This window comes from Callithrix jacchus, chromosome 5 (genome assembly GCF_049354715.1).
Source record: "Callithrix jacchus isolate 240 chromosome 5, calJac240_pri, whole genome shotgun sequence".
Taxonomy (NCBI): Eukaryota; Metazoa; Chordata; class Mammalia; order Primates; family Cebidae; genus Callithrix; species Callithrix jacchus.
Genome location: NC_133506.1, coordinates 156,815,663 through 156,829,476, shown reverse-complemented (window position 1 = coordinate 156,829,476; position 13,814 = coordinate 156,815,663). Strand labels below are relative to the sequence as shown.

Genomic DNA, 13,814 nt, shown 5'->3' with positions numbered 1-13,814 from the left:
ACCCAGCTGTAACGCCTGGGACCATGTTCTTAATATCACACCACACTTACCCCAGAAAGTAGGAAATGGAGGGCATAATGGTGATGATCAGTAAACAACCTCTTCCGTCATGCTAACCAGGGAAACAGGGATTAAGCAGAAGCGAGCGCTATGACCTGCATAATTTTGCGTTCATCATTTGGTGAGTGCACTGCATTTATTTTTAGGTTTCAGGTTCAGAAGATGGTTAACTTCACCCATTCCTATTTTTCTAGCCAGGATGTTGAAGTTCATTGCCTGATAAAATTTCATAAAACTATAAAATCGTTTTGTGATATTACCACAAAATTTTGGAAAATAATTGGTTGGCAAAAACAATGAATTATATTAACTTAGTCTTAAACCTGGACTATAGAAACTGAATAACACTGAAAGTTACCAGAGTGACCATTTTTAGTGTTTCTCTCTCTTTTTGACAAGCTATTTTGATTTTTTAAATTTTTTTCCCAAGAAAATTGACCTGGAATTATTGTTTAAAATGTAGTCTTTTCACATTTGCATTAAAAATCTTTGACTTCGAATGAGTAAGATTCTACTGAAGGAAAGACAGTTTCTGCTCCTTTTAATACTAAAATATATCATGTTAATTTTCACTTGTTAGTCATAACTTTCTGATTCTGTTATCCCTAATTTTAATTTGATGTTAAAGAAATTTAAAGTTAAATTCTGACTTCTAACTGCTCTTTGTTGAAAATTTCTTTATTGGAATTTAGAAGGATAGGATTCTAAAACACAGTAGTGAAATGCTATAGAACCCCAAAACAATAAAAATTAAGGAGACTAAATTCTTTCTATATTAAATTAAGAGTCTCTAGCTACTTAAAGAATTAAAATCAGATCTCTGATATAGTATTTATGGTGAGAATGTTAAAGAAATTGATGTACGATTCACTTTAGTATTTTAGTTTAAATAAATTTAAGGAGATTCAGAAGACCGTGTGTTTCCTTCTAGAAGCGCTGTTTGTCTTACGTTTCAGCGGGGCTGTGCCTCAATATGAGTCAGACACCTCCATCTGGTGGCCCAGCCATAAAATTCCCATGCTATGCTTTTTTTCAAGACGCTCTAGGTTTGTGTTGTTTCAAATTCCTGAGTTTTTAAATTGATGGTTTAATCTTATTTTAACTGTTTTTCTCAAAATTTATTTCTCATGCAAAAGCGAATGATATTCAAAATAATCAGTGACCTTTAGGTAGGAAGCTAAGCATTGTCTTATCTCTGTTCCTACAAGTCATTACAAACCATGAAAGACAGTTGCATTCTTATGGCCAGTGAGAATAGCATTTTCTTCTATTTCTCTGAAGAGAAGAAAAGAGTTTCTTTTAAATTATTTAATATTTGAAATATCATTTCACAGTGATACAGGCACAGTTCTTTTCAATATTCTATTTTATCAGCCTATGATTATTTATTAAGGAACAAGATCAAAAGCCTCATTTTAAACCCAAGATATATTATTCCTTTTTCTTTCTCACAATTTACCAAATTAATTCCATTATTATAGAGATATTTTTATTTTAGATGATTTTGGCCAGTTTTCTTCCTGAAGAATCAATGCTGATGTTTATTCAACATACATAAATTTGGGGTTATGTCAGGTTTTTTTTCTAATATCTGTAGAATACTTGTGAATCTGAAAATATATAATTTTGAGTCATTTATCATTTTGCTCAACTCATAATGGGATTTTCTTTTTCAGTCATTAAACAACCCATCTCTCTATTCTATACTCCAAAATCACTGCTCTGTGCTTACCCCTCCTCTGCTCTCAGACCATTCTGATGTCTTCAAAACATGCGCTGGGACTCACATTTAATTTTTTAAATGAGTTAATAAATGCAGCATTTCAACAGAAACCTTTATTTATTTATTTTGTTAAATCCAGCCATCTATTTCAACAGGGATCTCCTCTGACTCTATATAGCATTGAAAGGAATATTGGAGAGTTCAGTGACTAATGAGGTCTCTGGTTACCTGTTCATAACCTAACTAGCGTCTTAATCTTGCCATGCTGATATTTATGAAGACTTTAAGTTTTTGTTTAATATATCCTATCGCTTTCTCTTAGCATCATTTCAACTGATTTTGAGTGTATATTAACTCCAATTAACTACTTTTCCATCATCCTGTATCCTGTATGAGAACAACGGTTCCGTCATTGTTAACTTATTCTGTTTTAAATGTCGTTAAGGTTCCACACTCACACCTCAGTGTTGCTGTTCACTTACTCTTTTCATGCATGTGCAGCACGCTTTACCCATTGGCCACTGCATAGTAAAACTCCCACTTTCAGTAAATGAGAATAAAAACATTCTTGACTAAAATAACAAGGAATTATTTTTATAGAATTGCAATATAACCGTATAACCAGAAAGGAAATGTCCTTTTCCTTTTCAGAGGCGAGCTGCTGATAATTTAAGAAGACATCACCAATACCAAGTAAGTTGTCCTTGTATTGTGTCTTGAAATTTTCATTAAAATAAATGCAGTCCCCCCTTCAGAACTGACTCAGGAGAGAAGTTTATTTACACATTGAATATCAATACTCTTGTTCTAAAATGCCCCAGGAAGTTATGAGGAACCTCGTGAAGCGCTACGTTGCTGCAATGATTAGAGATGCTAAAACTGAAGAAGGCCTGACCGAAGAGAACTTTAAGGTAACCGTTTTCATCTTCGTCACAAGAGGCAGATTGTGCAGAATACGGATCCAGATAGAGCACAATTAAAATCAGAGCTGGAATGGAGCCGTGCGTTCCAGCAAGCCTGTGTGCCCTCTGATTTTTCAATTGAAACCCTGCGGAACTGTAAAAAGAGAAGAAAAGCAAGTGGTTAAATTTCTTCTCAAAATAAATTGTTTTCAAACATACAGAGAGAAGCCTAGTGCTTAATGGCATTCTGACTTACCTGATCCCAGAGTGAGCTTCTGTTTCTGGAATTTCAGCCTGATTTTAAAATCTGCAACATTTAGTAAATAACACCTTAACGACGAAAGCTTGCTGCATGTTCTGCAAAACTTTGATAGCGATGAGTTTATAATTTGAGTTTAATTGTAACTAACACACTTATAAACTTTCTCCTTGATAGTTTTTCAATGTGTAAGAGGAAATAAGTAGAATATGTGGGATATTATGTGTTTGAATCACATGTTTAAAATAATTTAGTTATATCATGTGAGTGTTTCCAGATTTTGGAGGAATGATTAAGGTCAATAAGATCCTACAGGCCATAACAAACAAATAAAATCTACAGGAGACAGTTAACATAGAAAGTAGCAGGTTTGAACATGAGAATGAAGTAGTGAGTTAGGTAAGAAGATAGAGAAATTACAACACTTAAAGCACAGGTTGAAAATTGGCTACTAGCCCAGATTTTCATCGCAGCCATAAAGTTCAAATTGTAAAGTTAAATGATTCATGTTGCTTTAGGAGATAGGTTGGGGTAGGAAACTACCAAGAAGGCTGCCAACAGGTTAAGACTGAGAATTCAATTGCCCCAAAAGACAGAGGAAAAGGATGAATCTAAGAAATGTTGTTAGATCGGAAGCAATTTTTAGGATGTAGAGGCTGACCCAGATGTAGGGGGAAGATCCTCTTTAAGAGAATAAGCAACTGAAAGTAGCTATTCAACTCTTAGAAAGTTAGGCTCCACTTAATTTTCAGATATCCCTTTGGACAGAAAACTGTGCCAATATTAAAAATAAAACCTTATAAAATACAACCCAGAGACAGGTAACTTGCCAGCAGATGAATAATTTGGAGAGGAAGTCTTCAAAACCGTAGTCCCAGGGAAACCCAATGTACTCAGCTGCATCTTGGTGGCAAAGATAACTCATGTTTCTTTTTGCATCAATCTTAGGAAGTGTCCTTCCCAACTGCAATAAGGAAATTAGGAGACACCAAAATGACATCAAGTATCCGTGAGAGAACTGGGAATTCTAAATAGAACCACAGTCGAGTAGAATCCTTGTTTTGAAAAGGAGTCAAAACATTTCTGACTCATATATGAGACAAGAAAATGTTTCCAAATGTTTAAGTCATAACCTAATTTTTCATTTTAAATTCTGTATAGGAACTAAAGCAAGACATTTCCAGTTTCCGCTTTGAAGTTCTGGGATTACTAAGAGGAAGCAAACTTTCCACGATACAATCTGCAAATGCCTCGAAGGAGTCTTCAAATTCGGCAGACTCAGATGAAAAGAGTGATAACGAAGGTAATAGCAAGGACAAGAAAAAGAATTTCAGCCTTTTTGATTTAACCACCCTGATTCATCCGAGATCAGCAGCAATTGCCTCTGAAAGACATAACATAAGCAATGGCTCTGCCCTGGTGGTGCAGGAGCCACACAGGGAGAAGCAGAGAAAAGTGAATTTTGTGACCGATATCAAAAACTTTGGTTTATTTCATAGACGATCAAAACAAAATGCTGCTGAGCAAAATGCAAACCAAATCTTCTCTGTTTCAGAAGAAGTTGCTCGCCAACAGGCTGCAGGACCACTTGAGAGAAATATTCAACTGGAATCTCGAGGATTAGCTTCACGGGGTGACCTGAGCATTCCTGGTCTCAGTGAACAGTGTGTGTTAGTAGACCATAGAGAAAGGAATACGGACACACTGGGGTTACAGGTAGGCAAGAGAGTGTGTCCTTTCAAGTCAGAGAAGGTGGTGGTGGAGGACACGGTTCCTATAATACCAAAGGAGAAACATGCAAAAGAAGAGGACTCTAGTGTAGACTCTGATCTAAACCTCCCGGACACAGTCACCCACGAAGATTATGTGACAACAAGATTGTGATACATAAGGGAGGAAGCGTTTACCATACACATACGTATTTTCTGTAGTGCTCTGGATGAGGAAAAACGTTTAAAATTAAATTAGCAAATGCTGACTTACACTTTATAACGTTTATCAATTGTGGCATATTAACCTGTAATGTTTAAATAAGGCAAAGGCAATCAAAAACCTTTTTGTTTTGTAGCCTGCTTTTGCTTTCACAATTTGTTTTACAATTGTTTTTGTTAATAAATAAACGCACCTTGTATTCTTGTACTGTTGCAATAACCCTCAGAAAAATTTTAGCTATCTTTTTCAATTAAAACAAAGGCAATTTATTTCATGTGGTAGCTGACTCCTAAAATAGGTATTTTTATATGCAAAAACCAATGTGGCTGAAATATTAATAGCTTTTCATAATTTTTTAGAGTCTCTAGAGAGGGTTACTCACCAAGGACTTTTCACCTAGTCCTACAGTTTGGCTTTAAAACACAAATATTACCAAATGATTTCTTAAGGACGTGTAAATAAGTAATATACACAATTAAAGCAAGAAAGTCTTCTCATGGGTTCATGTCTAAACCCCCTCAACGTCAGAAATACTTTGCAGAGTTTTCGGTTTCCAGGGTTTCCTTTCAGTAAGTAAAAGAAGTGTTTGTCTTAATACATTCTGATGATTGATGATTTTTAAGGACAACTCGTCAGAAAAAAAAACTCGCTTCTCTAGTTTTTTAAAATTAGCTATTTCAGATTCAACTGCTTATCAGTATAAATATGAGTCTTTATGAATAACTGATTTTCAAAAATATGGCAAAATTTCTGTTATAGAAAAAAGAAACTATAATATTGTAAGCATCTTAAACAAGCAAGATGATTGCATACTAATAATATCCAAATGAAGGTGAATTTCTTCTAACAATCTAAATCGAAGTAAACTTGAATTCCAGTACTTTCAATCAATGCAATGTTGTAATCAATTCAAAAGAAGTATAAAAACCTATGAATCTCCTTTTTTCATCAATAATTGGTATGCATTTCTTTAAAATTAAAATCACTCAAAAATGTATTATTAATTTTGTCAGCAGATATAGATACATTTTGCCTATAGGAACCACATTCTTATTTTTTGTTTCTTTTTTCTATTGTTTGCAAGGCATTTAGCTTATAATAATTCACTGAACTATTATAAGGAAAGTGTTCACAATTTACAAAAAATTGGTACTAGAAACTTAAAATTTAAATTACATTGCTCGTGTCCATTTAAGCCACTGTAGAAAGTTTCTTCACCACTTACAATTAGCATTTATTTCAAATAAATAGAAAAATGCTGAGTTCATTTTATTTCAAAATTACTCTGTGAACCTCAGAAATTGCATACGATTTTTTACTGGCCCCAAACAGCATAATATTATGGCACTCGGTTTCTGATTATCAAAGGTCCAAAATAAGGAATTAACAGCAACAGCAATGCCAGTTTTCGTTCTATTCCTATACACCTATTAACATATAGATACTGCTCTTAACAACACTCTGAAGTAGCTCCTGCTCTTATCCCCATTTACAGGTGATAAAACTGAGACCAGCTCTAACTGGCTAAGGTAACATAGCTAGTGATGGAGCTGTGATGTGTCCATCAGAGCCATTCCCTTCACCACTGCATTGTACTGCCTTTCAGAACACAAAACACCAAGTCATAAAATACACACATACAGGGGTCACCACAGCCGCTTCTGAAGTCCTAGCCATGAGAGAGAATGAGTTTGGTAAGCTTCATAGGTGTCCCTTCTTGAAATGCAAGAGAAATGTGCAAAATATAAAATGTGCTGTTTGAGGTCTGTAAGTGAGTACTTCAAGGGTTTTTATTTCTATTCATATTTCTATCCACAGAAATTTCTAAATGCTACAGAGAAGTTTGAAATCACCTTCATTTACATAAATAATGTTTCTGTTTTTCATGCCCTCTTAATCCTAAAAAATCTATTTTTCTTAAATTTTGTCCCTGAGTTGGGTGAAGGAGTGTGTTGAAAATTCAGTTTAATAGACTAGCAGGTAAGTTTAAAACACTTTGTTAATCACAGATATATTTCAGAAGCCCCATTTATAAGAAAGTATGCTATAAAGATACACCCCATCATTTGTAATAAAGGTTTTCCTTAAAATTTCTGTGGAAATAAATGTATATTAATTTCAGTAAGGAAATTGGCTATATATTTTTAAATGGTGGTGAATTATCTTGTAAAATGAGAAGTAATTTTTCAAAGTGCTAAACATCCTCAGAATGTATCTCTTTCGTGAGCTGGGTATTTGTGTATCGAATATTCTTAAATTAGTTACTCCATTTACTGGGAGGCAATTAAACTAATGCAAAAACATACTCACTTTCTTCCTTGACAGAGACAAAAACTTGAAATACTTTAGTGATCAAACAAACTGATGAAAAGTCAAGGATAGTAGACTTACCATACTATTCTCAAAGAAGCAGAGTCAAATTTCTAGCAAACATGGAGGAAATAGAAGTAACAATGGCATAGGAAAATCTTTTTCTAACATTTGATAATCCTTCGTAACTCTGGGATTTAGTTGAGTAAATGACCATCTAGTCTCACGGCTCTTTATTGAAGAGCAGCCACCAAGTTTTGAAATCCGTCCATTCGTAGGCCTTTTGCATTGTATTTTTAGCTGTCTTTGATGGTCCATACAGCTGTCTTCCATACTCAGTGTCCTTAAAACTCAACCTAGGCCGGGCGTGGTGGCTCACGCCTATAATCCCAGCACTTTGGGAGGCCGAGGCAGGTGGATCACGAGGTCAAGAGATCGAGACCATCCTGGTCAACAAGGTGAAACCCTGTCTCTACTAAAAATACAAAAATTAGCTGGGCATGGTGGTGCGTGCCTGTAGTCCCAGCTACTCGGGAGGCTGAGGCAGGAGAATTGCTTGAACCCAGAAGGCGGAGGTTGTGGTGAGCCGAGATCGTGCCATTGCACTCCAGCCTGGGTAACAAGAGTGAAACTCCGTCTCAAAAAAAAAAAAAAAAAAGAAAAGAAAACTCAACCTAGCAAGAACCATCCATTATGGACCTATAAATATGCTTACAATGACTCAGATTTCAGAAGACCAGAACTCTGAATATACTTCACCATTCTGAAAATTATTTATTCTGTTTTTTATTATATATATTTTTCTTTCCTTGTATTATCCAAAATTTGGACCTAAAACTAAACGTAGAATTTAGAAATTTAATATTGCTGGCATTCCTCTTAAAGTCAACTTCAAAACCATTATTCCAATAATTTTACAATGTCTGAAAAGGCATTTTATTCATACAGTGTTATCACACACCTTTCAAAATTTAAATTTTCGAACCATGTTAAATAAGTTCACCATAGATAACTGGGGAAAGTAAAGCTCAGGGGATTTATGGAAATTATCTCAATTTACCCAGGTATTTGGTGGTCAAATTGGGTCTTATAATCCTCCTCATCTAGATATCTGGATGAGACATCACATTACAAATGCCTTCATTACTGACTTTATTTGGGAAACACTTTGTCTTCTTTGTCCTTGTGGAAGTTGTCCAAACATTCAAGTTAAAATTCAGAATTAATACCATATTATATTTTGTTTTTCTACAAAGTTGTGTTGAGAATTTTTTAAAAGCTGATTTCTTACTGCTTTCAGAGAATACACTGTTCATTTTCCCTGAAAGTGTAGATTTTATAACCTATATGCATATTGGTAATAATAAACTATATTAAATAATATCAAAACTTCTCAACTGAAAAGCGATAGAGACGAGCAATATAAAGCTGAACTAAGATTGGGACAATGGGACCAAGCCTGGGTACAGCCACACCGTTACGAGGCTGACAGCAAAGATCTCTCTGGAAGTGACATTCACCAGTAGCAAAACCATTAATTTCCTTTTGAGCTGCACTGTTCAATAAGGTAGCTCCTAACCACATACGGCTGTTGATCACTTGTAAGTGTGGCAAGTCTGAATTAAGATGTGCTGTAAGTATAAAACATACACCAGATTTCTAAGACAGTATGAAAATAATGTAAACTAGCTCATGAATATTTTATATTGGCTACATATTGAACTGATAGTATTTAGGAAGTGTTGATTTAAAACATACTAAGTCAATGAGTTTTATGTTTCTTTTTCCTTTTTCAATGTGGCTACCAGAAAATTGAAAAATGTGTATGTGGCTTGCATTTGTGCCTTGCAATATATATCTGTTGGACAGTGCTGCTCAGGAACATTTGTATTTGTTTCAGTCAACTCATGTATTTCCATCATCTGAATTACAAAGGTAGAAAATTCTGTATTTAATTACTCAAAAAAACTCTATGTAGCTCTACTAAAGTCTGCAATCTCTCCTTGATTTCTAATCTAATGGAATCACTGGTAATAATTTGCTGTTTTCCATGTTTTTCCTTTGCCTTTACAAATGTATTAATATATAAATATACATGCATATATACAGGTTATGGTTTTGGTATCATTTTTATCAAGAATTTTATCACTCTATACCTATAACTTAGCAAACGTGTTTATCTAACAGTGTATCATGAAATAATTAAATATAGTGGAGTCATTGGAGTCTAGTCAAATAAATTCCTCCACTAGTTATTTTACCTAGTGAAATATCATCACGTGCTATTTTTAAAACCATGATAGAAGACCTGTTTATTGGAGAAAACACAAGGTTTTTAAGTAATGACAAATGCCTGAAAGACAAGGTATGTCAGAAAGGCAAATAAGCTTATTTCTCTCTTTCCTTTACAGTCTTCCAGGGCTTGGTTTCTGGTACCAGCGTCACTTCGCAGTAGCATTCTCTCGCACACTATACTTTAGCCATTCTAAACTTCTTTATTTTATTTATTTTTTAATCATTCTTTTTTTTTTAGGTAGAGTCTCACTCTGTCACCAGGCTGGCATGCAGTGGTTGGCTCACTGCATCTGCTTCCTGGGTTCAAGCAATTCTCCTACCTCAGCCTCCTGAGTAGCTGGGATTACAGGTGCACACCACCATGCCCGGCCAATTTTTGTATTTTTAATAGAAATGGAGTTTCATCATGTTGGCCAGGATGGTCTTGATCTCTTCACCTCATGATCCGCCCTCCTCAGCCTCCCAAAGAGCTGAAATTATAGGCATGAGCCACCCCGCCCAGCTCCCAAGCTAAACTTCTTTTAGCTACTTATGAGTTAGTACTGTTCTTTTCCGTAACATTTGCAAACATTTTTCCTCTGTGCTTGAATAGGACTTGTACCAAAATGTTATTTTAAGTCATAATAATACAGGATTTCAATTAATTCAAATCGACTTATTTTATGATTTCCTTTAGGTCTGATCTAATTGTTTTACCAAAATTTTTTTTAAAGAAAATATCTTCCTGAGAGCGCATGTAAAGAGCCAGGTTATCCCTCTGGAAATGAGGTGTGATCCACATTGACATGTGGATGTACTTCGAGAGGTTTAATAACTCCCAGGAGAGTAAGTACACTGTGCTGCTTCACGATTTAGAATGCAGAATGCTCTGCAGCTCTGGGAAGGCTGAAAACTGATATCTTTTCATAGCTACTGTGAGACCTCAGTTGCTGATATTTGAAATTTCTGGAAGAAAATATCTTACCTATCTAAAAAATATGTAACTATACTAAGTCCCCTTTCTAAAGTTAGAAGTACAAATATGAAAGTAGAAACACAGAAGAATCAATGAAGACACCATAAAATATTCAGTGAATGATTATTTCTCCCATTAAAAAATTAAACTTTAAAAAAGTTTTTTTTAGATTATCATAGATTCATATCCAATTATAAGAAATCATATAAGCACATCTCATGTACCATCTACCCATTTTCCCTCAATGGAAACATCTTTCAAACTGTAATGCAAATATAGAAGGGTTTTGACATGTGTTGCATTATCCACAGATCTTATGCTGATTTCCAAAGATGTACATACACTGTGTGTGTGTGTGTGTGTGTATTTGCATGTTTATTTAGTTCTGTACAGTTTCACGACACATACAGAATTGTATATATACAACCATAGACTAGATACTGAAAATTTCCATCCCCACAAGAATCCTGGAATTGTCCTTTCACAGGAATACCTCAGAAATATTGTAGGTTTAGTTCCAGACCACTGCAATAAGGCAAATATCACAATAAAACAAGTTACACACATTTTTTTGTTTCCCAGTGCATATAAAAGTTATGTTTATACTATATTGTAGTCCACTAAGTGTGTGATAACACTTTTTCTAAAGCACAGTGTACATATCTTAACTGAAAACAGTTTATTGCTAAAAATTGCAAACAGTAACCTGAAACTTCAGCAAGCTGTAATTGCTTTGCTGGTGAAGGGCCTTGCCTCTATGTTGATGGCTGCTGGTTTATCAGATTGCTTGTTTTCTACTTCTGGGGTTGCTATTGCAATTTTTTAACAATACAACATTAAAGTTTGGTGAGTTGATTGACTCTTTCACAAAAAAATGTTCTCTGTAGCATCTGATGCTGTTTGACAGCATTTTACTCACAGAAATTTCAAAATTGGAGTCAGTCCTTTCAAAACCTACTGCTGCTTTAACAATTAAGTTTAAGTAATCTTCTAAATCCTTTGTAGTAGCTTTGAATCTTCACAGCATCTTCAACAGGAGTAGATCTCGTCTAAAAAAAATCACTATCTTTTCTCATCCATAAGAAGCAATTTCTCATCTATATTAGTTTCATCATGAGATTGCAGCAATTCAGTTATATCTTCAGACTCCACTTCTAATTCTAGTTCCTTTGCTATTTCTACCACATGTGCTGTGACTCCCTCCACTAAAATCTTGAAACCTTCAAGTTCATCCATGAGGGCTGGAATCAGCTCTGTCCAAATACTGGTTTATGTTGATATTTTTATCTCTCCTCATGAATCACAAATGTTCTTAATGACATCTACAATGGTGAATCCTTTCCAGAAAGTTTTCAATATACTTTGCCCAAATCCATCAGAGGAATTACTATCTGTGGCAGCTACAGCCTAACAAAATATATTTTTTAAGTAACATGACTTGAAAGTCAAAAATTGTCCTTGATCTATCATGGGCTATGGAATGGATGTTGTGTTAGCACACATGGAAACATCTCTTTGTACCTCTCCATCAGAGTTCTTAGGTGACAAGGCCCACTGTAAATGAACAGTAGTATTGTGAAAAACAAAACTCTTGTTCTGAGCAGTAGTTCTCAACAGGGGGCTTAAAATATTCGGTAAACCATGCAGTAAACGGATGTGTTGTCATCTAGGCTTTGTTGTACCATTGATAGGGCATAGGCCGAGCAGATTTAGCAAGTTTTTAAGGGCCCTGGGATTTTCAGAATGGTAAATGAGCGTGGCCTTCAGTCAACAGTTGCATTATAACCTAACAAGAGAGTCAGCCTAGCCTGTTCTTTGAACCTTTGAAGACAAACATTGGCTTCTCCTCTCTAGCTAGAAAGTCCTAGACAGGACAGTAACTTCTCCCAGTAGAATGCTGCTTTGTCTTTGGATGCTTCACTGCACCTTCTGCATTAACACTTGCTGCTTTACCTTCCACCTTTATGTTATAAAGTTTGCTTCTATTCTTAAACCTTGTGAAACAATCTCTGCCAGTTCCCAACTTTAATTTTCCAGCGTCCTCACCTATCTCAGTCATCACAGAGTTGAAGAGAGTTAGGTTTTTGCTTTAGATTAGACTTGGCTTAAAGAATGTTGTGGCTGGTTTGATCTATCCAGACCACTAAAATTTTCTTCATATTAGCAATAGGTCTGTTCTGCTTTAACATTTGTGTGTTCACTGGAGTCACTCTTTTAATTTTCTTCAAGAACTTTTTTTTATATTCACAGTTTGTCTGTTTGGCACATGAGGCTTAGATTTCTTGGTTTCTGACAAGTTTTCCTCACTAAACTTCATTATATCTAGCTTTTGATTTCAAGTGAGAGATATGCAGCTCTTTCTTTCACTTGCACACTTAGAAGCCTTTGCAAGGTTATTAATTGGCCTAATTTCCATATAGTTGTGTCCAGGGGATAGGCAGGCCAAAGGAAGAGAAGAGAGATGGGTCATACCTGGCTGGTGGAGCTGTCAGAACACACATTTTTGGATTCAGTTCACCATCTTACCTGGGCACAGGTTGTGTTGCCTTCAAACAATGACAATGTTAATATCAAAGATCACTGATCATGGATAATTGTAACAGATATAACCATAATGAAAAAGTTTACTATATTGTAGAATTACCAAAATGTGGCACCAAGGCACAAAGTGAGCACATGTTGTTAAAAGATGTCATCCATAGACTTGCTCAATGCAGGTTCTGACTGTAAAACAATGCAATATCTGTGAAGCACAATGAAGAAAACTGCGGCGAAACAAGGTATACCTGCAGAATATTCCATTTCCCGTCCTCCACCCCCCGCTCATCCCTCACCCCTGACAGCCACTAATTTGCTATCCATTTTTTATTTTGTCATTTTCAAGTCAAAACATTTAGCAGTGTTATATAAATGGAATTATGTACCATGTAACCTTTGGAGGTTAGTGCTTTTTACTCAGCAAAATCCTCAGAAAATTTATTCCAGTTGGTTTTTTTTATATCTATCAATCGTTTGTTTCTTTTTTGTTGCTCAGTTTAATTCCCTGGTGTGGATACAACATTTGTTTAGCACTTCATCCACGAAATGATAGCTACACTGTTCCCAGTGTTTGGCTAATACAAATAAAACTGCTATGAACATTTATGTACAGGTTCTGGTGTGAACTTAAGTTTTGTTTGTCTGGGATAGATCCCCAGAACTACAATAGCTAGGTAGTATCGTAGCTGCATACTTAGGTTTATAAGAGGCATGTGAGCGTGCTGTACTTTTTATACACTTGCTAACAAGGTATGAGTGGTTCCCTTTCTCTCTCTTTTTTTGCTAGCATTTTAGGTGGGTACCAATTTGTATTTTACTCATTCTGATTTCTATATAATG

The 13,814-nt window shown here is 35.3% G+C and overlaps 1 protein-coding gene across 5 annotated transcripts in view; it reads left to right on the top strand.

Moving 5' to 3' along the window:
- TRPC4 (transient receptor potential cation channel subfamily C member 4) overlaps positions 1-6,970 on the top strand; it is a 198,236-nt gene extending 191,266 nt beyond the window's left edge. For 3 of the 5 annotated variants that reach the window (XM_002748983.7, XM_078375324.1, XM_035302520.3), the window contains 3 exons: positions 2,435-2,476; positions 2,605-2,694; positions 4,106-6,970. In XM_002748983.7, the coding sequence (XP_002749029.2) occupies positions 2,435-2,476; positions 2,605-2,694; positions 4,106-4,828 (855 nt within the window). In that variant the 3' untranslated portion in view covers positions 4,829-6,970. The remainder of the gene's footprint in view (positions 1-2,434; positions 2,477-2,604; positions 2,695-4,105) is intronic. The other 2 variants (XM_035302519.3, XM_078375323.1) reach the window with 2 other exon arrangements.
- Positions 6,971-13,814: the final 6,844 nt, after the last annotated feature.